The 27,334-nt window shown below is 35.2% G+C and overlaps 1 protein-coding gene and 1 long non-coding RNA gene across 2 annotated transcripts in view; one reads left to right on the top strand and one right to left on the bottom strand.

The window, feature by feature from the left end:
• LOC113063697 (potassium/sodium hyperpolarization-activated cyclic nucleotide-gated channel 1-like) overlaps window positions 1–2,268 on the top strand; it is a 50,290-nt gene extending 48,022 nt beyond the window's left edge. Inside the window, exon 8 of the mRNA XM_026234029.1 lies at window positions 1,004–2,268. Within this exon, the coding sequence (XP_026089814.1) occupies window positions 1,004–2,022 (1,019 nt within the window). The 3' untranslated portion in view covers window positions 2,023–2,268. The remainder of the gene's footprint in view (window positions 1–1,003) is intronic.
• Window positions 2,269–13,518: 11,250 nt separating this feature from the next.
• LOC113063761 (uncharacterized) lies at window positions 13,519–24,405 on the bottom strand. Its single transcript, XR_003278735.1, has 3 exons — window positions 23,393–24,405; window positions 19,872–19,986; window positions 13,519–13,615 (listed from the first exon to the last, which is right to left on the bottom strand). It is a non-coding gene; the product is annotated as an uncharacterized LOC113063761 (long non-coding RNA).
• Window positions 24,406–27,334: the final 2,929 nt, after the last annotated feature.

Here is a 27,334-nt window from a genome sequence, read left to right as displayed (position 1 = left end):
TTTTTTGGAATTTATTTAGTCTTTTTGAATATTATTTTTTAAGTGACGCTCCCATTCCTCCCCCAACACAAAACCTTAACTTAACTTAGCTCTTAGGGTAGATGGACAATAAAAAGCTAATATTTAAGAGAAGAGACAATAACAGTCATGAATATAACAACTACAACTAAGTTTATACCCCAAAATATCCTAGGAAAGGCTTGTGGGATCATTAGCTGATGACGATCATTTTTTGTTTCTCAGAGTAAAGGCCTACTATTACTCAGTGTAGTGCAATAAAACATTGTGTTTGTTCTCTTAAAGTAGATAGATTCCCCGCTGGAAAACAAACAGCTTAGACATACCCAATCTATCTCGTCTCCTAGCCTGGCCAAGCTTGTCGACAGCTAAGTTTAGCTGGTTGTGGTCTCAGAGCCTTATCAAGTGCTCAAAACCCCTCTAAAACCAGCAAAGGCTTGACACTTGTTTTTCAGCAGCGTAATGAAACTCGTAATTTATCTGTGGTGTGCTCTGAGATTGTGATGTTTTAGACTCCAAAATGTGTGTATTGGCTCTAGCAACAGTGAAAAACAAATGTGAGATTGAGATTGAGTGCATAACCATATGAGGTAAGCACCTCCAGATGTTGAATCCAAAATCATCCCTACTTCAAAATCTCTATTTATGGGTGACTAGCCTCCCCTTTCTACATGTGTGATACCTTTGTGCTTCTCCTCTCACTGTTCAACACCCTTTGTTGTCCCATTTGGTCTAGACTATGGGTGTCCAAACTTGGTCCTGGAGGGCCGGTGTCCTGCAGAGTTTAGCTCAACACACCTGCCTGGAAGTTTCTAGTGTGCCTAGAAAGGCCTTGATTAGCTGATTCAGGTGTGTTTAATTAGGCTTGGAGCTAAACTCTGCAGGACACCGGCCCTCCAGGACTGAGTCAGGGCACCCCTAGTCTAAATGTTACCCACTCAGCCCGACTAAAAACTGACTCTCTTTCGGTTTCACCTCCAAACAGGGAAGAAGAACTCACTCCTGCTCCAAAAATTCCAGAAGGATCTGAACGCTGGCGTCTTCAACACTCAGGAGAACGAGCTGCTGAAGCAGATCATCCGGCAGGACCGAGAGATGGTGATGATGGTGGATCGGAAGCAGTCGGTCACGGGGATGAACTCCACGCCGATGTCTGGAAACTCCATCATTAACTCTCCCGCCCAGCCACCGTTCAGTACAGCAACTGCCATTCTTGGGAACAACCAATTACAGCAGCAGGCCGCCCCACTAAGTTACAGCACCTCCGCTACTATAACCCCGTCAGGCCGCATGCCGCCCTCTCAGGGCGTCACGTTTTCGGCACCAAGCGTTTCTCACGGCAACTTGAGCACCTCTTCTGCAAATCCCCCTACGCCCTTGCAGCAGCAAACAGGGGCAATAATGTCTCCTTGTTCGTTCACCACATCCATTTGCAGTCCCCCAGTGCAAACCCCTATAGCCAGCCGAACATTCCAGTACGGATCACCGACGGCCTCCCAACTGTCCCTTGTACAGCAACCCTTATCCCAGCAGCCCTCGCCTGCCTCCATACCTCAACAACCGCCACAACAACAGCCGCAGCAATCAAAAGTGGCGTCTCCTCAGAGGAGCGATGTCCACAAGAGCGCACAGGTGCTCCAGTCAGGCAACCTGAGCAAGGACATACGCCACCTCTCTGCCTCGCAGCCATCACTGCCCCACGAGACCTCATTTGCTGCCCGGGCACATCCCACATCGGGCGAATCACTCGCTTCCATTCAGTCACCCATTGGATCCGTGGCAGGCGTCCAGGCCCCGGGCTCTGTCCTGCAAAGCGGCATCCACTCCAACGTTCCACAGAGGGTTGCCCTTTTCCGGCAGATGTCATCGGGCGCATTACCACCGGTGCGCACGGCGCCCTCTAGTGCTCAGCACAGGGATTCCACAGGCTCCAGGAGAGAGTCGGCAGTCTTAACCAGTGCAGAGACGGAACAAGACAAGATGCGGTTCGCATCAAATTTATGATCCTGTTTTATGTTTTTTTTCATGTTCATTTTTTTAAAATATATTTTGATTGATTTTTACGGAGAGACTAAAGAATGGGGAAAAGACTTTCCTCCAACTTCCTCTGAGAAAAATATAACCTCATAGCTATCCTGAACAGAATTTCCTTATACTATATTTTAGACACATTTCCCCTTCAACTTAAGAATGTATATTGTACAAATATATATGAGCAAATCCAACTAGAATATTTGGTATTGACCACATGAGAAAAAAACAACAACTCTAGTATAAACACAAGTCTTCCTCTCTAACATATGTGACTATAATGTGTCTGAAGATGTTCATTCCTGTTGAGATTTTCCTTACAGTCTGGATTTTTTTGTTTGTTATTGTTTTTGTTACTGGAATGCTTCTGAATGTTATTTATTTACCATCTTTGTTCTCAACGAGATGACAAAACAAGTCCAGCATTCAGCAGCTTTTGGCATCACTGTGGAAAATGTTTGTGCAAATCGAACCTGGGAAATACTGAATCGTTTAAAAAGCACACCTAAAACTTTTAGCGGCTGGAAAAAAAAAGAATAATATCAGAAAATGCTCAGAGCATCAAATCAAGGTGCAGTTTCGATCTCTGCAATACTTTGTGTTGTGCAGTAATTCCGTTGCGTTTCAAGACAGCATTTGTGCATTAAAGGGAATGTATTCTTTTTTCTTTTAATTTTTACAAAGGATGCGTGGTCAAATTGGATGGTTTTATTTTATATATCTGATTTAAGGACAAGGCGGACATTATGAAATGTCACTTAAAGACTGTACATTTACTGTACAATATTTATAAAACTAAAGATTATCACCATTATGCAATAGACTGTGATATAAAGATTACCTATATGTGTGTTGTAAATAGTTTTGTAGAACTAGTATTTACAAAAGTAATGTGTGGTGCATTTCTCAAACATGGCAATGTCTTATCTCTGTCAGCCGCCTGGGTAATGCCTATACTGAATATGTGTGTGTTTGTGTGTGTGTGTATGTGTGTATATATATATATATATATATATATATATATATATACACACACACACACACACACACACACACACACATACATACATACATGCACACACAAATGGTAATATGTGACAACAAACATCAGAAACATTCATTAGAGATAAGAAAACCTTAATGCAAATAGTAGCATAACACAGTAGGTATACTAAAAACAATATAAGTATTGAAAAATAACATGCTGGTCAAATATAAAGGTATATGAGTGATTACAGTGGCACGAAACCACTGCAGTGGGGGGGGGGGGGCGGTATGCATCTTCATCATCATCATCATCAGTAGAGCTTAATGCATTTAGCCAATGTTACATCATCATTTATGTTTAATCAGCATCATTTTATGTTATGTTTGTAATGGGAATCGGATGATTTAGTTGATCATTTCCTGCGCTGATGTAACACAAGGAAGCCATAGGCTGCCTGCATACATCGATAAATGCTTTGTTTTATAATAGTTTTATGTTAATAATGTTTTTCTCATTGATCAGTATTAACAGATGTACACACTAATCCAACATCATACTATTACATGGAAGTAGATGTTCTGGTTATGCTTTTTCCATATTTTTTGCATTTAAAGACTTTGAAAAACATTCAAACTTGACATTCATGTATTTATTTGCTGTGCTAGTTTTACAAAAACACGTCAACCTTTAGGTCTAAGTTATGAAACATAAATATCTGTGACCTGCAGGCACAGCTGACACAACACAATTATGGAAATGGCCTGCAGAACCATTCTGTATGTTTTCAAGAGAAACTATGTGAATCCGACAAAGGACAGATGAGAAAATATAGACGTTAAAAGAAAGAAAACCAGAAGCTGCTTTGCATTAAGGTTTTTATCTCTCCCGTATGTTGATTCATCCAGTTTGGGGCTTTAGACTTAGCATGTCAGTTATCTATATTGGAGGTAAAACAGATTTAACTAGGGGTAACCAGCAGCTGTGACCCCATCTATTTTTAATTTATTCATTCAATATTGCTACTGAAAGTCGGTTGAACAATGCAAAAACTCATCTGACCTGTGCAAAGTCTCCAAGCCCCCTTGCACAATGTTTAAAAGATAACAATATAAAATAAATAAATAAATAAAAAAAACACGTGTCAGTACTGTACCAGTGCAAATCCCATACAGCGACCATAAACGCATGCATTGTCACAAATAGGCTACTTAAAAGAGAAACTATTTAAAAAACGTTGATGTTTAAATGTATCGTGAGATTATGTTTTTTTGTTCATTGTCTGCTTAGACGTTCTCTGTGCATATCAGAAACAATGCATTTTCATGAAAAGGACATTCTTAAGTATTTGTGCCTAAACTATAGCCATGTTTCATCCTGTTCATTTTATGAGTGTGACTCATTCGCGCACACGTGTATGTAAACAAGTGTATACGTCTATGTTCAGTGTTTTCCGACAAGAACAAAAAGCAATGGGAATGGCCAAACATATCGGAGCAAAAGGGTGATATTTGCTCGGCGCGTGCGATTGACATACTAGTGAAAATACCAAGTATATCTATTCGCGAACAAATCAGTATCAGCTGGAATCACGACAGATCATTGGTTAAATGTGTGTGGAAGTTAGCTTTTTAGCCACTGGTGTTGGCTTTGATGTTGTGTGGAATGAAACCGGCCAAAGTGAAACATTACAAAACAAACTTTCTTTGTGAATTGCACTTTCTGTTTAAAGAAATAGAGAAACTTAGATGCAGAAACCCATGCATTAGTTGGTTAACTAAAGGGGTTGCTGCATCATCCAGAATCACATCCTCTGCCCCTGGCCAACGGGACGACCTTTGTGTTCAAATGCAACAAAAAGCGCTTAACTCCTGCTATGCCATGGTGTATAGAGACTAGTGTACAGATAGGACGGTCAGCGGTATTCTGGGTATCTGCTATTTTTTGAAACTGTACTTGCCTTCGGAGGGGAACGCTTCCCGTATTAATGTGCTTTTTCCTCTCAGCTTTAAACACTGTTAGAATTCGGGATTGGGAAGGAGAGGCATTCATTCAACAATACACTAAAAAAGAGAATGCTGTCACTTTCTGAGGAGGCATTTAAGAAAACCAGCACATATCTTTGTATGTTTGTTTGTTTTTATCATATGTGTTTATGTGATGGGAAACGAACAATGCAAAAGGAAAAGGAGGAGTGATGTTAAAATAAAGGGAAAAACCAAAACGGTTGGTTTGCAGCCTCCACGATTCAGGTGAAATCATTCTGTTTGATATGTTCAATGACGTGATGCAAATGAAGGAAGGTTCTAGAACAGGCCTCAAGCTCTTCTTTATCTCAGCTATATATTTTTTTCATTATGCTTGTTCATGTACACCAATGCTTGGTTTAAAAAATACAAAAAGAATAAAAATAAAAAAATGGGGGAAAATCATTCAATAAATATACATGAACAATTAGTTACTTGATCCTGAATAAAGAAAGGTACATGTATACTTTCTTACACCTATATGCAGACAAACGGTGTTTGTCAAAAAATTATTTCAATTTTCATTATTTTTTGGTTTTATTTTGTTTCTTTGTAAATAATAAACCTTTAAAATATAGAGAAAAAAATAAAAGAACTATTGCCATTTACCACCACGCTTCAGTGTGTTTTTGTGATGAGTTGCCATTTAATCTTCAACTTTTGCTTGCGTTATTTATTATTAGATTTACAATATACAGACATGACTGAGGTGTGCAATTACATTTTGCAGTTATGTATGAGTTCAGATTTTAATATTGGCTCATGAAAAATGGTAAATATTCTTTGCTAAAATCTCAGGCGTGGTTACAAACAGTTGCGCCGTTATTATGATGCCAATCTAGACATACACTCTCACACATAAAGTTTACAAAAAGAATTTTCAACAGCAACGTCACATAAAAAATGTGCCCAAAGAACCTTTCAATGAACAGTTCTTAAAAGAACCATTTTTTTTTTATAAGTTTGAAGACCATTTTAATAATCTGAAGAACATTTTAAATAACCTTTTGTCTAATGGAAAGGTTGCATGTTAAAGTTTCTTCATACTGTTGAACCATCGATGCCAATAAAGAAAAAAAAAGAATAAAAACATCAGTATCTTGATCTTCAACAGCCTTGCAAACACACAGAACCCCCTAGCAGCATCCAAAGTCACTCAGAACCACACTGCAGTGCTTTGGAACCACTTCTGATAACACATATAAAGATATTAAAATCATTCACTAAATCAATCCTATTTTTGCTGGTTTACACAAACAACTAACACTGCGAACACAAAATATTCCAGTCTGTAAAGCCAAGCTCTTCACAGCCAAAGGTAAAAGGAAAGATTGATCTAACCAAATCCTTTTGTTCCCTTGTTCAAGAACCCTCCATTGTGTGTCCAAAAGCTGAATCCATACATGATTAATCCACATATAATGACTGTAAATTTTAGGTGACAGTAGAAAAGTCCAAAATCATTTAGTCTGTTTGGAAAAACTGAATAATTGTATAATGTAGGACCCAAAACACATGCAAGGAGGTAACAGGGGTGGAAGAAGGCCTAGAAACCAACTTAAAATCCCCTTCACTTCCTGTTGTGTCCAGAATTAGAAATATAGATGAACTATTTAACATTTTCTTATTGTTAAGGTCATCTTGCTTTCTGTGCTGTATAAGTACAGAGATTTGTGTGTGACACAGTGACAGTGGGAGAGAACGAAATATAAATTTGGAGAAAGGAACAGAGAAGACATGTCAGTGACTCTTGTGGTGAAATAAAAAATTATTTCTTTGGGATGGTCAGGATTTCCATTCATTCCCCTCGGAGGCTGTTATCAGTCATGAAGTATTCATACATTGAGACAGAACCCTCTCATGGTTGGTGCTGATTAACAGGACACTTTACACACACTTTGGATTCATAATTCACAATCCTCAAAACAGGGATTATTAGACTTCTGCATGCCTAATAAATCTGAGATAGAATGAAACATTTGCATCTCTTAATATATAAATCCTCTTCAGGGTTTGATTAATGACCAAAACTAGATTATTAATCAGGATTTCATAATACCCTTACCCTATTTTACCCTTAAATATAAAAACAATTAAACATTTTAAGAATACAATTTTTAAGATGTTAAAGTTCAGAAAATAATCTTGCCTTTCATTAACGTCCAGTTTTTTTATGCAAAAAATAAATAAATAAATCCAACATCTGTCTAAAACATTTCAATAAACAATATATATATATATATATATATATATATATATATATATATATATATATATATATATATATACACACTGTATATATATATGTTAATATTTTAAGAATGTAGTTAAAGACCAGATGGCTTTGAATGAATGTTCTATTAACATAGTTAATTATTACTGGAAGAAAGTTTGGTTTATTTTAGAGAATCTTGCTGGAACATCAGCCTACATTTCTGAGAATGTTCCCTATTACAGTAGCTGGAACGAGACAGATGAAAAAATGTAATAAAGTTTGAAAGTGTTTTCTCAGTGTATTGCATCAATGCATCAATTTTTCTGTCAGTGAAAGAGATAAGAAAGTCATGGGGTGAATTCAGGTTGATTGATTGCTATTAAAATGACTGGACAATATAGTCCCAATCATCCTGAAGTAACCTCGACAGGTTTGGAAAAACATGAGGGTGATTAAATGATGAAAGCGTTTTCAAATTTGGGGTTAACTTTTTCTTATTATTTTTATTTACAGCGTACATCCGTTCAGGCAACCAAGCCTAAAACAGCGAGCCTGTCCTCCAACAAAAAACGACCATTGAAAACAGCTGTGTTTCACATGACAATAATTCAGCGAGAATTCCTATATATAGCAAATGTAATTTAAGAAACCAAGCTATGGGTTTGGAAAAGGTCAAAGGAACAAGGCAAGTCTTCATAAGTATTTACCAAGTCAGTGGTTATGAAACAATGTTTTCATATTAGTATAGCCTACACATATATACAGAGGTCTATATAGCATATATAAATACATGCTAAATAGAAAAACCTTAATTATTTGTGTGTGTATTTATGTATACATGTATATATATTCTGAAGTTGCTTTTCTCTTATAGGCTTTAACTCTGACCCAAAGCCCAAAATTTCTACAATGGATTTTTTGTTTCACTTACAAAATGTTTCACTCAAAAACACGTCACATTAATGAAGTAAAAATGGTTGCGAAAGTTCCACACAGATAGATTTATTATCTTCAGAATATGAATATTTATAGGAATGCTAAAGCATCTCATCAGAATTTGTGTCAGCGTAACTGACCGCTGGCAGAAAGTGAATTAGTGTTAAACTTGATTTATTGGTTTCCCGCACAGCTGAAGGTTACCTTTGGGTAATGGAGGATGCCGCTGCTCAGTAATCTTCTGTGACTTCTGTAATTGCATTATTTCATAATGGTTATATATTTTAGGTGGCATTGATAACGGGAGTGAATAAAAAAACAAAAAAGATGAATATCTCTTGGTGGATTTGTGCTGTATGGATTTATTATCTGATTGCGTATAAATCGGAATTTCATTACGGCACTGTCAAGATCTTGAGATCAATGATGCCGCTTCCTCCAGCCAATCAGATTATTACAGTTTATTGAACTGGCAGAGGTTGTTGAGGTAATTGTTTGGGGTTAAAATGTTAAGCATGATACAGTAATCAGAGACAAGTTTCATGGACTTATTGTGCTAAAGATGCACATCCGAGAGAATAAAGCTTAGTTGTCCTACAGGCAACTTTATTTGTATTGCAGATTTTGCATAAAATAAAGAACATTTATTACTTTGCATATATATACGAATATAAGATTTCGATCATTTCAATGATCCTGTGTAAATTCCTAAAAGCAAAAATTATTCCATGCACCCTCTTAATAATAATACAACATTTTTGAAATATTAAAATTTGAAAATGTTTTCCAGAATAGTTTTAGATGGAGCTTAAAAATGCAGCCAGGCCACTTTAACTTGGGCAGTAATTTTATTTTTTTACAATTGGTATTATTTACAAAAATTCAAAACAAATGAAAAATGTAAACAAATTTTAGAATCAACAAAAAAAAAAAAAAAAAAGAGCATCACAGTGCAAGACAGTAAAACTGTAGGGAAGCACATATTCAAAGGCAGCCATCATCTCTGGACTTTCAGGATTTGTAGGCATTCTATTCAAGGTGACTTCAGAGGCACTTTTACAAATTTACTTCCTTTTTAATGCCAGATGCTTTGTTATTTGATTTCAATAAAATAATTATTACAGCTACTCAAGACTGGATATATACTAAAGAAAACATATAATGTATCTCTACCTTTTTTTATTTATTTTAATTTTTATTTATCTTAATTCTTTCACTTTGAATACATGTATATATATATATATATATATATAGTTTTAATTATAACCATAACAACCCATGTTCCTCTGCAGCAATCAGACGTCCCATATAAACAGTAACCTAAACTAAGCCTCTAACTGAAGTTCACATCCTGATCCTCGCTCATCTGAGCTGATCTAAAATGTCTGCTGTGATCACCGCAAGATTACAGACTTTATCTGCTCTGAAAGAAGGGGAAAAAAGGGCTGCCATGACCTGTGCCATGCCAGGGCTGCGGTGTAGTATCTCTAAAGATATGCTATAGTGCTTTTCTCATCCAACAGCATGTCTAAAATACAAGCGAACAATGCAACACAACTAGAAGGCATCCATCAACGAAGCCGTGCATCAAAAGGCATGTTGATTGTAATGGGAGCTTTCTAGTTTTGTTGCATTGGTTGCAATCTCAGTTTAAACGAGGTGTGAAAGGTTAAAAGGATATCGAGGGCATTTATGGCATTGAATTTGGGGGAAAAGCTTCATGCAGTACAGCACAGATCATCAGACATTTTCTAAGCTTCTTCAAAAAGCAAACGCAGTTCTGATCTCCAAAACTGAGCTTTTTTTCATAAGCATGCTTTTTGTTTTTGTTTTTTTACTACGGTGCTCTCTGTGAGGCATTCACTTCATACTGGCTCTCTTAATTAGCTGGAAAGATGTTTCTGTGATTCTTTATATGTCAGACTCATTAGCTTCTTCCTGGAGATTTGTTCTGCTTACGAAATGCATGGTTACACTTTTCATATCTCTGTATTTTACTGAGAAACAGCGTCAGAAATGAAATTTGCAGAGCTTTCTTTCAGTTCTAACGATTCATGATGCAAGGATTGCCAGATGGCTTGTTCGATTTGAATTGCAGTGTTTACATCACTGTGGCACTTCAGTTTCTTTAGCAATGCTTTCTAAGACTGCAATCACTAAGTATGTTTCCAGAAATTGCTAATTTAATTAATGCCAAAAAATGGGAATATTATATCACCGCCTGCATTTAATGCTGTAATTTACTGTAAAATGTAATCTTAAATTTGTAGGTTATTTATTTAATAATAATATATATTTTTAGAAATCATTATTTTGCTTTCACTTTTTGTTGTTTTGCGATTATATATGAAAACACTATTATATTAATTGTTTACAAATTAAAATAAAAAAAGAAACGATTATAAAAAAAATTGGCAAATTCCAAACAGAAGTGAGCATCCATGTGCCCTACTCCCTTCGAAGGCAGAGCCCTTGAAGTGTGTTCTTTAAAGGGTGTGGGGCAATATTGTCTCGTAAAAGCATTTGGAACTCCCTTGGTGAAGGGAATGAAATAAATATTGCAAATAAATAATGCAAATAAATATTTCTTCTTCTTATTATTATTATTATTATTTTATTTAAACATTGTCTCACTGTGTATTATTTACTAATAAACTTTTTCCAATTAAATGTGCTTTAACTTGATTACACTACAGTCTCATATCAAACAGTATCACATCAAAATAAAGATAAATTTAGCCTTTTCTACTTATGTTTGTATATGAATTCGAAATCAATCCCAACTTTGCTTTAAAATGCATCGCAAGATCTCCTAACTGAAGATCACATGATAACAAACATAAATCACTTTGATTATCACATGTTCCCTTCACTAACGGACTTCTGGAAGGGCCCTTCGTGAAGGTATTCAGTTGTTCACTACAAAGTGCATTCCCTTCCCGAAGTGACCTTCAAGGGTGCAAAAAATGTGTGTTCAAGAGAACAAAATTGTCACTTCTGGTGGAAACTCCAGGGAACGTTCTCTAGTTAAAGCTTTGGTTAGATTCTCTCAAAGTTGTGAACAAATATTCTTCCAGTTATAGTAATAGGATGTTGGTTCAAAGCTACTGTATGTGGTCTGTAATAATGTTTATAAAACGTTAGCATAAAAAAAAAAAAAAAGTATGTACACATCATTCATTCATTCATTTTTCTGAAACCTTTAATTTGAGTTGGAAAACATTCAGAAATATATGGGAACTTAAAGTGTTAGTTCAACCAAAATGAAAATGGGGTGTATATGAATTTCTTCTTTCAAATGAATCCAGTCGGAGTTATTTAAAAAACTGTCTTTGATATTTCAAGCTGTTTCATGGCACTCAGCTGGCGATGCAGTGCATCAGTCCAAAAGAAGTTATACAAAAAGCACCCATCTTTAATAAAAAAACTCCAGGGGATGAACAAAGGCATCCTGTGCTAAACGATGCATATTTGTAGGAAAAACATCCATATTCCATGTACAAAAGTGAGCGCAAGATAGATTAAAGTGATTATTAAGTTTTAATTATGGTTATTTTTCTTACAAAAGCACATCAGTTCACTACAGGAGGACTTTGTTCACCACCCAGAGCCATGTGAGACACTTTTTATTATGGATGGGTGCTTTTTATTTAATTTGTTTTGTACTGATGCTCTGACTGGATTCATCTAAAGAAGATGACTAGGACGACTTGAGGGTGAGTCATTTATGGGCTAAGTTACATTTTCGGGTGAACTAACCCTTTAATGAGAATGTTGGCAAAATGTTCTTAGAATAGATTTTTGCTAGCTGGGCTGATGCAAAATAAAAACAGTAATGGATGTGGTAACCCCTGAGTAAGTCACACGGGTCTTTAATTTATTTTAAAAAGATTAATTAAAAAATATTAAATCAATTTGTATTATTATTAATTCCATGTCTTTATGTGAATTTAGGATACTTTCTAAAAGCGAAATCTGTTTAAGGTGTTATTTGCCATTCGGCCATAGGTGGGGTATTTATTGATTGTGCCTCATTTTCTGCAATTTGCTCCAATAGATGTGAAAAAGCTCAACCTCCTCTCCCACTCTGACATCTCTGACTTCTTCCACAATGAACAGGTCACATGGATCCATTTCCAGATCTCCAAATGGATTCCGAAACCATTTTTCAGCTCTTTGATTTGAAGTTCTATTGTCACTAAACCGGATTTCTGTAAACAAAAGATCATGTCTGTCTCCAGAGCAGTGCAGTGTTCCTCACCCATCTCATCCTTTTCTCACATCACCAAATTCAGCTTTTTCTAGATTTTATCTCACATTTCTCTTCAGAGTCATTGTACAGTCCCAGAGACCTGGAGCAAACATCTTCTGCTATTAAAAGTTCTGACTGAAGGCATTTCGAAGCAGCACAATAAAGCCCAAGAAATCTGCTCTGTCTTCTGAGGTTTAAAGACTAGAAACGCAACGCAAAGCCGGCAAAACAAATAGCCTATTCTCCAAATAAAGAAATAAATAAATAAAAATTACCTATTATGAATTTAAATATATTGTCAGATTACAAACAAAACACTGCTTTTTAACTGCACTGCTACTATACTATATATTATACTATACAGTCCCTCCAGATAAACGCGATGATGCGATCGCCTGATTTAATGCATAATCAGCCAAAGGCCAAATTAATGCGGGGTCGAATTTTTTCAAATACACGGCTCTTTTGCCGCATAAATTGCCAATTTCAGAAAGCAAAATATGCAAGGCTAGCTTGATTTCATAATCCCTGTATTTTTGTTGCAAAAAACTCACATGTATATTAGCAGAAAGTTAAAAAAAATGTGCATTTACTTTACACAAGTAAAGCGCCATTTTGAGAAAAAGGTGTTGGGGGAATCACCTTTTTTTCTCTTTTTCATCAAACCGCAGTTTTTGCAAGTTCACACAATTTCATCGCATAAAATTGCAAAAATATCCCACATATTCCATCGCATTCAAGATTTAGCACTGCATACAATGTATAAAGTTAAAATGAACATTTTGGGAGCAATTTAAGAGTACTGGTTGCAAAAGGAGATATTTCTACCTCATCTGCCCTATAAAAATGTCTTCTGTTGCAGTCAGGTTGGACCATTCAAATTATGGCTATATTTATCGTATATAATAATAAAACCATTTGTATTAGATTAAAACATTATTTAGTTTATACAGTACCTGACTAAAGATGAACCAAGACTTTTATTAAGCCTCCCATCAAGGTAAATCCCAACTTTACTAACTTTCTGCAACTTTACTGACGTTTCAGCAGTAAAACGTAGCTCTCCAGGCTGCGGAGGCATCAGGTTCAACAGCTTCTGCATAGGTCACGTAGAGAGTCCTGGCCCCCTGATCTCCATCTGATAATGAAGTCTGTAAAGAGAGATAAGTCAATCGAGACCAGCGTCATGAGACTCTCAGCGCCTCCAACCAAGAGCAGCTCTCAGGCTGAAGAGCACCGGAGGAACCAGAGGTTTGGACGTGATTCTCCCGGGGTTTTCCAGTAAAGTGACACATCATGCACAAGCAAATGTGAAACAAGAAAAAATCATATATTTATCAACGTACCAAGGAGCTTGTGTTTGAGTTTGACGTTTGAAAACACCTTTCTTTCCTTCTTTCTTTCCTTCTTTTTTTAACTAATGTGTTTTTCAGCTTATTTTCTTGTAATATTTTCAACATTTTAGTACAATTATAAATGTCTTTATTTTTACTGGTTCTTATACTTTAGCAATTTAATGCATTCTTGGTTTATAAATCCATTTATTATTTTGTCTGTTTTTTTTTTTGTTTTTTTTGTTTTTTTACCCCAAACAATTTTATCATAGTTTTAACAAAAACGTTAAGCAGCACAAAACATATTTTCTACATAATAAGAATGTTTCTTGAGCAGAACATTTTTGATTAGTAGTGAAGTAAATAAAGTTACATCAAAAACAACAACAACAAAACAGAAGAGGCATAACTAGTAACTAGTAAAAGTAACTAGTAAAGTTAATAAATACAATTTGTGTTACTTTTATTTTGTCTGTTATTTTGGTAATGTTATTTTTAAGCATCTAATCAAAAGCCTTTACATCAAAACTTTTTGGACTGGTAGTTTATGTTAAAAAGCTTTTCATCCTTTTACTTTGTTGGGTACTTAATAAAACAAAAACACCTTTAATGCTCTGAAGAGGTTCCAATTAACTTCAAAGAGCAGGGAGCTTTTTCATCTCTGTAAAGTAAACATTTTTATTCACATGATAAAAGGGTAACGTGCTGCAAAGTCAACTAAATGTGTAACGATTTAAACAGATGAACAGAGATTTTAATTATATTACAACAGTGATAATCAATTTCTCTTCTCTAGTGGTACTGTCACCTTTATTAAAGTGACCAGGTTTACCTCACAAGAAGCAAGACAGAGGAGTAACAGAGGAGGCACTTTTAATGACCAGAGACACATTTACTCCAGTTTGACGTGGATGGCTTGTTGACAGGCAGACAGACAGATTTTAGCTGACACAAAGACCTGATCATAATTATCCTAAAGCTATTTTCCATATTATTGTGTAAAAATAGCAATCAGCAAAAACAAAGGAGACTAACATTAAAAAGCTTGTCAGGCTATTGAAATCACCTGGGCTAATGCAAAAGAGGTTGGATTAAGATGTTCCAGAGAGTCAAGCAGGACTCAAGAAGGAGACATTTAAAGAGAGAGTAATCAGCAAGAGAACACAGCGTCCCTAGCTGAGATGTTCACTAGCTAGTTGCCTAAAATACACACAAATATATTACTAGCATCTTACACTCAAAACACACCTTGTTTCTCTGATGCACGGGATTAGAGACTTACATATCATTTTAATCAGAGGTAGCCATTATCTCCTCTTTGCTGCGTAATTATGTTTGTATCAGAACTGTGTGGCAATCAGAGCATGTTGTCTAAACTGAAGTGCTCACGGCTGAAAAAGAGCACACAAAGTTTTACTGCATCGAGATTTTAAGTAAATATCTGTATTAAGAAAATGCAATAAAATAAAAACAAATAACCAATCATAGAGACAAATCACAATGTCACCATCTAAAAATGAAATATTATAATTTTTTGCTCTACTGCCATCCATTTAAGTTCGTAGATCACTTTGGGCAGGCCATGTGACATCATGAAACCCAGCTGCATAACAGTGAATAATCCAGAGCTTTAAGTGCCCTGATCACATGGACTTCATGGGGTTTGTTTTGGTTTCTTTGACCCCATCGGTGATCCTATAATTTTGATGCTCACCAACAGAGCTTCCCCACAGCTGGATATTTTTTTTCTTTTCTTTTTTTGTGAAATATCATGATTATCATTAATTTCCCTCCTGAGCTATACAGAGGATTACACATCTGCTCAAGACCGCAAATCAATCCCTAGGGACCTAATCTTGTAAAACATGGTCAAATTTAAAGCCTTATACACTCAAATAAAGGCCTTTCAGTTTATTGTCTGCAAGATGCCTTTGAAATGTAAACAAAGATATTCAAAATATTTTAAATAACTCAAATCCATGAGAATCCAATGCATTGACAAATTAGGCTACCAAATAAAGTGTTGTCTGAGACCTGTAAATTAATTTTAATTAATGTAACTAGCCATTGCACGCAAAAGCATGTGGAGACAATAAATAAATAAATATCTTCCACTATTAAAAATAAAAGTATTAGTATAAATTAGCAAAATATAAGTAAAATGTGAATGTGAAAACACCTCCAGAAAACACATTTCTTGCACAATACTTGCTCACAGCACTGACAAATGCTTGCTGAACAAAACCAGCAAGTGTCCATTTAGAAGCCGGCGTGAAGCAGAACTATACCAGAGCTCAACCGAACAGCAGTACTTCTCTGCTCAGTTCATTTTCTTCTTCTGAAAATTAAATGTAATGAAAAATGGATGAACACTACAAATTAAATACTAATTAGACACTTGCGCATAATAATTAAAGAGCTGTAGGTGTGAATTAAACGCGGAGTCAGTAATGAGCTGTGTTGTGTGTTGAAGACTTCAGCTGCAGCATCTGTCTGGATTTAGCTGGCATCAGTACAAAGCTAAAGGAACTGCTTGTTCAGTCTGACCTAAACTGCACTATTAAATACATGTTCAGGGTTTCCAGGTCTGTGCCAAGCCAGCCTCAATGGCATGCCAACATCTGTAATACTGTTTTTTTTTTTTTTTTAAGTTGCATGCCCAAGATAACGTGCAGATCTGAAAGTACATGGGTGGGGGTGGGGGGTGGGGTGCTGCAGAAAAATATAATGGACAATTAATTATAAAATACTTATTTAATTACTGAAATTTGTAAATAAATTAAATAAATTAATATAAATAAGGGTAATTAATTAGTAGCCACTTATTCCCTTATTTTTATTATACTTGTATTTAAAAATAAATCAATACATATTAACTTTTTTTTATTCAAATAAGTAACAAAGTAAATAAATAAATAAATACATATTTACTTTTTCAAATAAATAGATAACTTTGAAAGAAAGGATAATTAATTAATAAGTACTTATTTTTATTACACATTTATTTTAAATAAATAAATATTTACCTTAAAATAAAAATCCAAGTAAATAAATAAATCATCAAATGTTTACTTAAAGTACTTGAAAAGTAAGGATAATTAATATATATTTATTTACTTATTTCTATTACTTTTTAAAATTATTTTATTTTAAGTAAATAAACAATTATTTAAATAAAATATAAATACGTAAATAAATGAGTGAATACATAAGTAAATATATAAATAAGCAAATAAACTATTTCTTACGTATTTAAATAAGTTAACTAACCCACAAACAAAAAAACAGACATGTGTATGAAATAAATGTTTTTACTTCACATGACCAACTGAATACAGTTTCAATTATTGGACACTTGTGCTTGAGGAGTAAATTAAATACAATTTTCAAAGCCAATGGTAAACTTTCGTGCTCAGTCCAATACAGCTGTCATATTGACCTGCAAGCACCTTTAATGTTTCAGAATAACAGTATATTCTATAATCTGTCGTGACTGAATTTGCACTGAGCTGAAGGTTTAAGAGTTTGTTTTTAGTGACCTAAGATCATTGCGTAATGGGGCGCTCTTCCGTCCGTCCTGCTTTCATTGTGCTGATCTGTAGTGGTTTGATTACAGTTTAACTCAGCACAGGATTGAGCTGGAAGTCACTGAGTCTGGCTCTTGTTTAGACAAGGATTAAAGGCTAACGTTTACACAGGCTAGAATAATAATATAAAAAACTGAGAGGAGGGGGATGAATAAATGCATTCGATAAAGATTAAAAAGATTACCCGAGCGTTAAGCCTGTAAATTAGCCTATAGACCTACTACTGTCTTTTGCAGCCGTGCTGCCTGCTGACCTCGCGACTGTGCTGGAACCTGGAAAATTCTCATGAAGTGTTTATTAAATTGCTTTCTCTCGCTCGCGGAGAACCATTACATCATGATAAAATCCTTGTTAAGGAATGGCTGAAAATCTGCCATTTTAATCAGCCAATGGCAGGCATCGCTCTGAGGCAATATGATACCTTGCATAAATGCCAGGATGCTCCACAGGGGCTTGTGCAACACTGGAGATATTAATCATGTAAGTGAGTGGTAATGTTTACGTGCAGTTTTAAGCTGTGTCCTGATTATGATTACATATATTAACCCTACTATGCATGAATAATTAAATCACAGAGGAAATAAAATGTTTCAGTTATGTAATAAAACCAATTTTTCTTTTTTTTCTTTTCTTTTCTTTTTTTTTTTTTGCAAACTGTGTAAAAAAACAAATTAGTAAAAAAAAAGAAAAACATTCACATAAATTACAAAAAGTAAAATTTGTATATTTCCTGATACTTATATAAATACAAAATATATTAATTATTAAAGAAAGAAAATATTTCCGGTTACTATTACCACTGTTATTAACCATTTACATATTATAACAAATGTAAAATACTACATATTTTTATTACAGAATTATTTAAATATATATATATATATATATATATATAATTAAATTGTAAGTAAAATTATGAGTAGGAATCAAGTGTAACCCATACATTATGGAAATCTGGGGTGGTTTTGATGTCACATCACACCCAGTGCTTAATAAACAACAGTGCACTATTCTGCATTGGTGTGGATGCTAATATAGTTATAGTTACCATTATAGTTATTGTGCTTTATGTGAACAATTGCCATTAAATTGAGTTGTGTTAAAGCCTTTGCTTTGCCATTACTATACACATAAACACGAAACTGCACAGGTACACGAAGGTTGAGGTTCCAGGTGCAATATTTATTAAAGGGGGTAATACACAATCTAATGTCATACCATGGGCAATTAGTACATACAATTGCAACAGGGAAAAAGCACAGCAAAGGGTAATCCAGGGAAACCAAACCAGTGACCAAGACAAGGGCATAATTTCGACCATTTCATTTACTTCACAGTTTGTTCTAAAACTGATGCTAGGGGAAAAGGTCAAATAAATAAATTGCTGGGGGTAATTTGCATAACGTTAAAGTTTCATTTGCATAAAGTTAAACTGTCTATACTTTAACTTGTCCTTGCTATCTGTACAAATGCCCCTTAGTTCTGATGAACAGTTCTTGCTTGCATTAAACAATTCAAACAAAAAAAGCAAGTAAATCACATTAAGTCAGTAACAATCTGGATTCTTATTATGTTTGACCTACCTCATTTATCACATAGACTTGAGTGGAATTATTGTGTACCATGATACTAAGTTAACAACAAAACAAAGAAAAAGATAAGAGTTGATTCTTTGTTAACAATATTATGACATCCATTACCTGTTATCATTATAATAAATACATTAAAATTACCTTACACTGGAGAGAAAAAAAACTGTGAAATCATAAAAATGTCAAGTAAATATTTTAGGTCAAAGAGGTTCGGCTCACAAAAAAATCTTGTGAACTTCTACATTACATGATCAAACATTAATAAACATAAAAACAAGATACTACATGCCCAAAGTCTTCCAGGTTTGAAATATATTTGTCCAGAAATCCAATGTAATTATAAGTGGAGTATATAAGTCACTGGATGATGAAGATTCACAGCTATGCATCGGCAGTGTTTAATAACTGGCATCATTATTCGACTAATGTCTAATAAAAAAGAAAAAAAGAACTGGGGTGAATCAATAAATTATGCCCTGATCAGCAAAGCCCTGAATGTTAATTTCCAGTCCAAGCATGCTCAAAACCCCTCTGATCAAGTTCAAGCTCAGCCCTCCACAGTAAACCTGCAGGTGCTCGCAGGTTTGTTCGCATGCATTTATTCATGCGATGCTGCACTGATTTATGCATCCCTTCCAGGAGGTTCATTGTTCAAATAGTTGTGAGCAGGCAGCTGCCTGGTCAGATAACCCATTAGAGATGAGAGCTCAGTCCAGGACAACACGGACACTTTTCTAACTAATGCATTAATTCATCATTCTCATTGTACTGATGTATTCAAAGCCAGACCTGAGAAAGAGCTGCAATGCTTTCCCGTTCTTCCCCCATCTCGATTGCTTTCATTTTTAAGACATTCTTAACGAACAGAAATGAGTAACGTTTGTAGGAACTGACCCGTGTTTGTCGGATGTCTCAAAGTCCTCTGGCGACCACCAGCGTCATCATACTCCAGTGTGGTTTGATACAGCAGCTGTTAAACGGCTGAGTCAGCTGAGCTTGCCCAAATAAACTGTAGAGAAAGAGCAGGTTGGGACATTTCAGAATTGCAGTAATTGGCTTGGTCTCATTACAAATAAATAAATGGAAAACAGAGATGCTAGAACATCAGCCAAAAAGGCCTAATCTATTTCAGTCAGCTTTATTTTTTATTTGCCCTATTGCATTATTTAACATTATATTCAATATAAAGTACAGCCATTAAATGAATGAAATTTGAAAAAAATAACTTAAGGACTAAAATACTTTGTTAAACAATGACTCAACAACTATATATTAAAAATTATATATATAAAAAAAGAAAATGAAGAGAAACATAAAACAGTAATTTGACAAGTTAAACAAAACTTTACTGTCTGGACATTATTCATTAATTTTACATACATTTCCATTAACAGTAAAACACTGGAAAAAAAATAATACATTTAAATGAATAATTACAACGTAAATAAAAATTATAATTATACAAATAATAAATTAAGATAAAACTAAAACCTATTATGATTTAATTGCTTTCATTTGAAGCAGAGTGAAATGCCCCTAGAAATATTAGCAGGATCTGTGGTGAGAAAGGTTATTATAATCCAGTGAGATCTCGTTCAGAATATAAAACAACAACTCAGACAAAACACACCCTGAGACAGGGTTTCTCCAGACAAAACATTACAGTTCTCAAAGACTCTGATTCCAAACATCATCAACTCACAGCTGAGAAACGCTTTTCAGAACAAAAACAAATCAAGTCACTGATAATAACAGCAAGCAATGAAACAAGAAGAGTGAATGCGAAAGCAGAGATTGGAGATTCATGCTGGCACTGACTCTGGTAGTTTGTCACTTGGGTGTTCCAGTTTACGTTTTTCCTCTGGGATGGACGGGATGAGTCATTTTCTATTGTATTTATAGCCCTCCTGTTCAACTTGCTCAGCAAGGTATTCTCTCGGTTTTGCTGAGTTGGTTATATCGATGTCAAATAACAAATGTGATTTTGTGTTTAAGTAAGAAAGTCACCATCCTCCCACTGTTTAGATACACACAAACCCCAGCAATAGGCTGAAGATAACTTAAGATAATTCCCCATTAAACTGCTCAGTGATTTCCATTATATTAAGCTGACTCCCCATACTGAATTCTACTGAGTAACTAAAGCAGCCCAGTTCAGCTGACTGAATTATTTAAACCCAAGCAACTAAATCTGAATACAAGAGACTCATTGTTCAGTTTTGTCTTTTCAAAATGAAAATGTAACCTAAAAATAACAAACATGAAGATACAGAAACACTGTTTCTAGCCTCCTGTTACTGTAGTTGCAAAAATAACTCTGTTTTATGATGGATTGCTGCCTTCAGTGAATATTATAAAAAAATAAGAAAAAAAAATTGTATGAGACAACAAAATCTAAAGAATTGGTATGAAATGGAGAGAGGCCTGATAAATTTGTATACGATGAGCAAGGTGTAAGAATTTCTAAAAGATAAGAATTTGTGTAAATTAATATGAGACTGTGAAAGCGTAAGAATGTGTATGAAAATGGCGAAAGTGTAAAAATCTATATGAGATGGTGAAATTTATACAAGATGGAAAGATCATAAAAAAATCATGAGATTGTGTATTAATGAAATATAGAATTTGTACAAAATGGCAAAAGTGTGAGCATTCGAGATGGTGAAAACGCAGATTTTCCACAAAATGACAATACTGTAAGACATTATATGGGAACGCGAGATTTAAAAAAGTTCTCAGCTCTCAGAATGAAAATGTAAATGTAACTGAAATTAAACTGAAAGATAATTCTTATGCGAATTCATCCCGGAGAGCTTTTGATAGTGTCTTGTCACCCAGAGTAGATTGTTTGCTTCAGTTGCACTACCAAGGACTTAAATGCTCCAGGAAAGCTCTTTTCACACTGATTTTTAGGAGGGGTGATTCTTTTTTTTTTCTTTTCTTTTTTTATGACATGTTGGTGTTATATCTTGTTGTGCAGAAAACACACTGCAGCCTCAACATAAAGTCATTTTAATAAGGCAGTCAATGATCTGGAGTACATATGTGAAGGTATTCATGAACAACAACATAAAAAAAAAAATTTTCCCCACACTGACACTTCCTCTCTCTCACAATGGCTGCAGATGTAATATGCATTTTGGACTGTCTGGCCTTTCTGTGGAAGAGACATGTCAGAGTGTGGTGTGAAGTCTCAGCAGTGACGCCTTACAGATTAAGCCTCAGAGAGACACATTAAAAAATAATAACACGGGGTCTGGCAAAAACGTCCGCATTATATAATCAGAGAGAGAGAGAGAGAGAGAGAGAGAGAGAGAGAGAGAGAGAGAGAGAGAGAGAGCTGAGGATGAGAGGAAAGAGTAAAAACCCAGCGGCTCGAAACTTCACGTCTCTCTCCAACCACCTCCAAACATGAAAGGATTCAGTTTATTACTTTACCTTTGATTAAATTGGAGCTTTATTTCACAAGGAATCTTTAAGCATGTTTAAGTATATGTATGAACACATAAGATAATTTAATGGATTTTTTGAGAAGATGGTTAACATTAAACTAAAATTGAAGTAATAATCCATGTTCAGTAAAAGTTAAATCTAAAACAAGAGTGTTTGTTGCTTACCACTAAAAAACTTTTTTTTTGTTATTTTCATTTATTTAAATCCCCCATTTGTTTTCTTTTTTCCTTTTGATTTTTTTATACAAAAGACTTAGAAATGTAAAACTTGAAAACCTTTGAAAGCCTTAAAATATTCAGTTTCAACAGGATAAACAAGGCGTCAACAGTATGGGTGATAACATGATTTAAGTGGAAAAAAAAGAAAGAAAAAAAAAACCTTTGGTGTGTAAAGTTACATTTGATTTACTTAACTCTGTTGCCATGGCATATGAAACCATAAAATAAAAATGTTTTAAACATCTTTGTAGTTCAAATTGTACAAAAGTGTTAATCAGCCTTTTAATTGAGCTTAACTTGAATCAGGAATCTCTTTAATATATTTCTGGTCTTACTGTTAACAATTCAGAAGTTATTTCTAAAGAAAACCTGTTAATCTTTCATTAAAATTAGTCCTATTTCATTCCTTCTGTCTCTCACTCCCTCAATCGAAACCCCATGGTAGGGAACACATGATCACTCCATAGGGTGCATTAATAAAAAGCCATGCACACATAAAAATAAAGCTAAAGAAAGGTGTGACTTCACGTGTTTCTGTTGCCTTTGCAGTCTGTTATTTATTTTTTAATCAAATCTGGTTTGCTGTGCTTGTCCTGTTTCTCATTCAGAGGTTATTTATGAAAATATCCCTATAAAGTATGATGATTGCGTCATTTCTTTTGCACTGTAAGTATTGGCTAGGTACAGTACATAAATAATTGCAGTTCACAGTGGGTACACATTGTTTTATTATACTGTACTCACGTAATTTTGGCATTTTCCTGTCCCATTGTTTTCTACCTTCACATGTTGGCTCTTGTTCCATCTGGTTTTATTCCTTTGCTTCTTGAATTGAGAGTGTGGTTCCACAGAGATTTCAGCTCTATGAGCCACTTCCTGTGGCAGAGAACTTTACACAGACGATCTCACTGGAGCAGCATGACTCATATAATGGAACTGTTGAAAACACTTCACTGACTTCTTTACGCACTTGGATTTCAGTCTTTCCCCAGTTTGACACCAAACAAAAGGCTTCCCATCAGACCCGAAGAAATTAAACTTGCTGCTATCACTAAAGAGAACTTTCGACCAGTTCTCCTCTCTCCACAAAACATGTTCCTCAGCAAACATAAACCTAGCCTTTTGATTGTTTCTGCTGATGAGAGGCTTGGTCGTTTTCAGATCTATACCCTCTTCAGCACTGGACTGGCAAGCAATTCCAGCTGCAGTGCTGAACCCCTTCCCCATTGAGAGTCTCCGCATTGTGCTGTCCTCTCATTCATTTGTCTTACTGGACAACCAGGACTTGAAGGAGTTAGTGTCATTACTGTTTAAAGTTGCAATATTCAAGAAATCACAGATTTTGAATGGCTGTTTTTGCAATGTCTGAAAGGGTCATCCCTTAGGCCTGTCATCTTAGAGCGGCCCTCCATCTTACAATCACAGTGCAATTGGGGGAATGTTGCCAGTTAAATAGGGTTTGTCATATAATTAAGGAGAATTAGCACCAGGTGCCAGATTAACACCAATAATTTGGAGGTATTTGTAAGTTTTATTTTTTAAATATTAACACACACACACATAGATTTTAGAGTGTGTCATTGAAAACAATAAGCGTAATGTGCTTTGGGGCATTTAGAGCTTTAAAGCGTTTTTGTAATAAGTTCAAACTGTTCTTTCCTTCAATCAATGTATTTTCCCTCTCTCACACAACATCTACACCTCCACACACACTTATAGAAATAAGAGCACACTGCAGTCTAGTATAACGCTGATTCAGAGCACGTTTCAAGCTGATGGATTTGATAAAGCACAAGAACTACAGCGTTTCTCCAATTTACTTAAAGTCAGACAGCATGACTGGGGATGTGTGGAGGAAAAAACACTACCACACAAAACAACAGACAAAATGTGTAAGAAGAAAATAAAGAAATCAATAAAGCTTTCATGACAGATATTCAAATAAAACTCAACGGTGAAGGAATTAGGGAGCAATCTCAACCCCTTCCACTTAACAGTAAAGCAAGAACAGCAGCAGCAGGAATCCTCCTCGCATCACTTAAGAACCAACACTAAAAAAAAGCTATTTAGGATGAAGCATATCTGCAGCAGAGACTTGCCTCAGCACAAAGCTCATCAAAAAAGAAATATCTCATGGAGGGGACCGTTAACGCTGCGTCCTCCATCCCTGGGAATTTCATCATGCTGAGAGAAAAATATTCAAAGCATTTCCAATCAGTCTACAAGTACAATGACAACTGTGGAAAGTGCTGACTGCGATTGAGAAACAATTATACTTTAACAAACCTTGATCAAGAGAAGCAGAGGGCTGTGGTTGAATCTGGAATTACTTATGAACAAACAGAGGGGTCATTCTGAGGTTACAGGTCGAGGTGAAAGGTCATAGGTCACAAAAGCCCTGAAACAAATCATCCAGCTCTGTGATTACTCACATTACATTTACCAAGTCTGAATTTTTTATTTATTTATTCTTAATCGTACTTACATGCTGATTTGCTGCTCAACAAGAATTATTTTTTATTATCAATGTTAAAAAGAGTTGTGCTGGTTAATATTTCTGTAAAAACTGCTCAATATTTTGGATTCTTTGATAAAATTTATTTTAAATATTATATTTTTTGTAACATTATTTATGTCATTACATTCACTTGGATCAATTAAATGAATCTGCTGAATAAGAGTACTAATTTAAAAATAATAATAATAATAATAATAATAATAATCTGTCAATGTAACCAGATGTTCAAAAAGGGAAAGCAAAGAAAAACTAAAGAAATTAAGGTCAATAAAAATATTTAATTAAATCAGTGACGATAATTAACTGGGGCTTGTGGCAAAAATGGCGCCAAAAATGAACAACGCCCCACAAATTCAAAATAATGCAAATTTTTCTGAAAAGTAAAGTCTCTGCAAAATTAAACTAAACACTTTAAGGATGTCACGATTATTAGAAAATGTTGAAAATGTTGAAAACATCCGCTTACCTTCCATCACATTTCCTTTTACATCTTGTCTTTTGCAGCGTTGAGAATTGTAACAGATTACACATGTTTCTGGTGAGCTTATAAATGCAACGGCCAATCAGTGGCATTCAGATTAGTCAGCGCTGAAAACACCAGAGTTCACACTGCACTCACTGAATGAATTACATTAATGAATTACGCAAATTTATCTAACATCATGAACAAAAAAATGCAGAGATACAAAGAGATTAGTTTCGCCTTGTAGACAGCTTGAGTGCATACTTTCAAAGACGTGATGATAAAATAAATATGCTGAAATCATGTCTTCTATGGGTTTTGACTTGGCGATCACATAAGCTCCTCAGGAAGCTGTAGGCTATATTGACCAGAGTAAAAGACACAAACACTCATGCGTTTGAGCAGGATTGATGTGTCCAATTTCCAGTCAGTCAGAGCAAAGATCATCATCATTGGAGCAGCATCAGACCCACGGGATCAGAAGTCTGTCACCGGGGTACCAACAGCACCGTCACACTCCAGAAAGTCCTAGACAACAAATCCTCAGAACTCATACTCTGTCTATGACTGTGCAGTGTGCCGTATGATGATGGATGGAACTTTAGCACAGGATCAACCTCCAGAACCACCGCAGAGCAGCTTTCAGGGTAGTTTAACACAGACCGACGCACATTAACATCTCATTGGCAACGCCCAGGAGAGAGTACACACACAGGGTTTAAAGTCATATTTACATATTTAAGGTAATAGATCCATGCAGCTTAGACTGTGAGGAGAAACTAGGCTTAATTATGGGTTTTGGTAAAGTTAGTCAGGTCAACAAATCAGATCTTAAAAAGTGTTTTAAAAGTGATAAAAAAGTAGGATTTTACAGAATCTGTAAATGGTTAAAAAAATAATAGTTGTATGTATATAAGTATACATAAATATTTTGCTGTGAAATAAACGGACTCATGTACTGTGAGTGTAATGTGAATATATAAATTATTATAAGATTTGTATTATTGTAAGTCAAATAAATCATTATATAATTAAAAATTTTAAATAAATTGAAATTCTTTTGTTATAGTAAAGTCATTTTAATACACTTTAATGTACATGTTTTCATAATTGAGATATTGTTTTAAATACGAATTATAAATAGAATTAATGAATAGAATTTCATTTAAATTCACATTGTTATAGTAGTATAGTTGATTTTTTAAATATTCAAACTTGAAACCCCTAACCTGAGGGACTAGAAATTGTTTTTCAAGCCACACTTATAACTAAGATTATTGTCCATCGCTTTGCTGTTAAACCTCAGCAGGTGTACATGTGAACTTAAATGAGGTAAAAGCCCACACGGGGCTGCTGGCAGCTGTCATGAGGAAACAGGAGATGGAAGACTCATTTGTCAACATCAGAAGGAATGACAGAAGGAGACACAGAGCCGGGAGAGGTCAGTGCAGCTGTCAATCACTGCTGTAATGATCCTGGCGGCTAGTGAAGAGTGGGCGGGGTTGAGTATACCTTGAGAGATTTCTCCTATTATTGCTCTCGTTTCTTGCTTGCAAAGCTTTTTAACATCACCTGCTTCATGTTAGCTAATCCATGTCTTTTAATTCTCTGGGTACAGCAGATCCAGCGGGGATTAGGTGAACCAAACCCTGCCCAGCCAATGAGAGCGAGAGAGGGGGCTGTGGGAACAGGCCATGGCCTCGTG

This window comes from Carassius auratus, chromosome 46 (genome assembly GCF_003368295.1).
Source record: "Carassius auratus strain Wakin chromosome 46, ASM336829v1, whole genome shotgun sequence".
Taxonomy (NCBI): Eukaryota; Metazoa; Chordata; class Actinopteri; order Cypriniformes; family Cyprinidae; genus Carassius; species Carassius auratus.
Note: the sequence above shows the minus strand (reverse complement) of the source record. Positions and strands in the feature narration are given on the sequence as shown.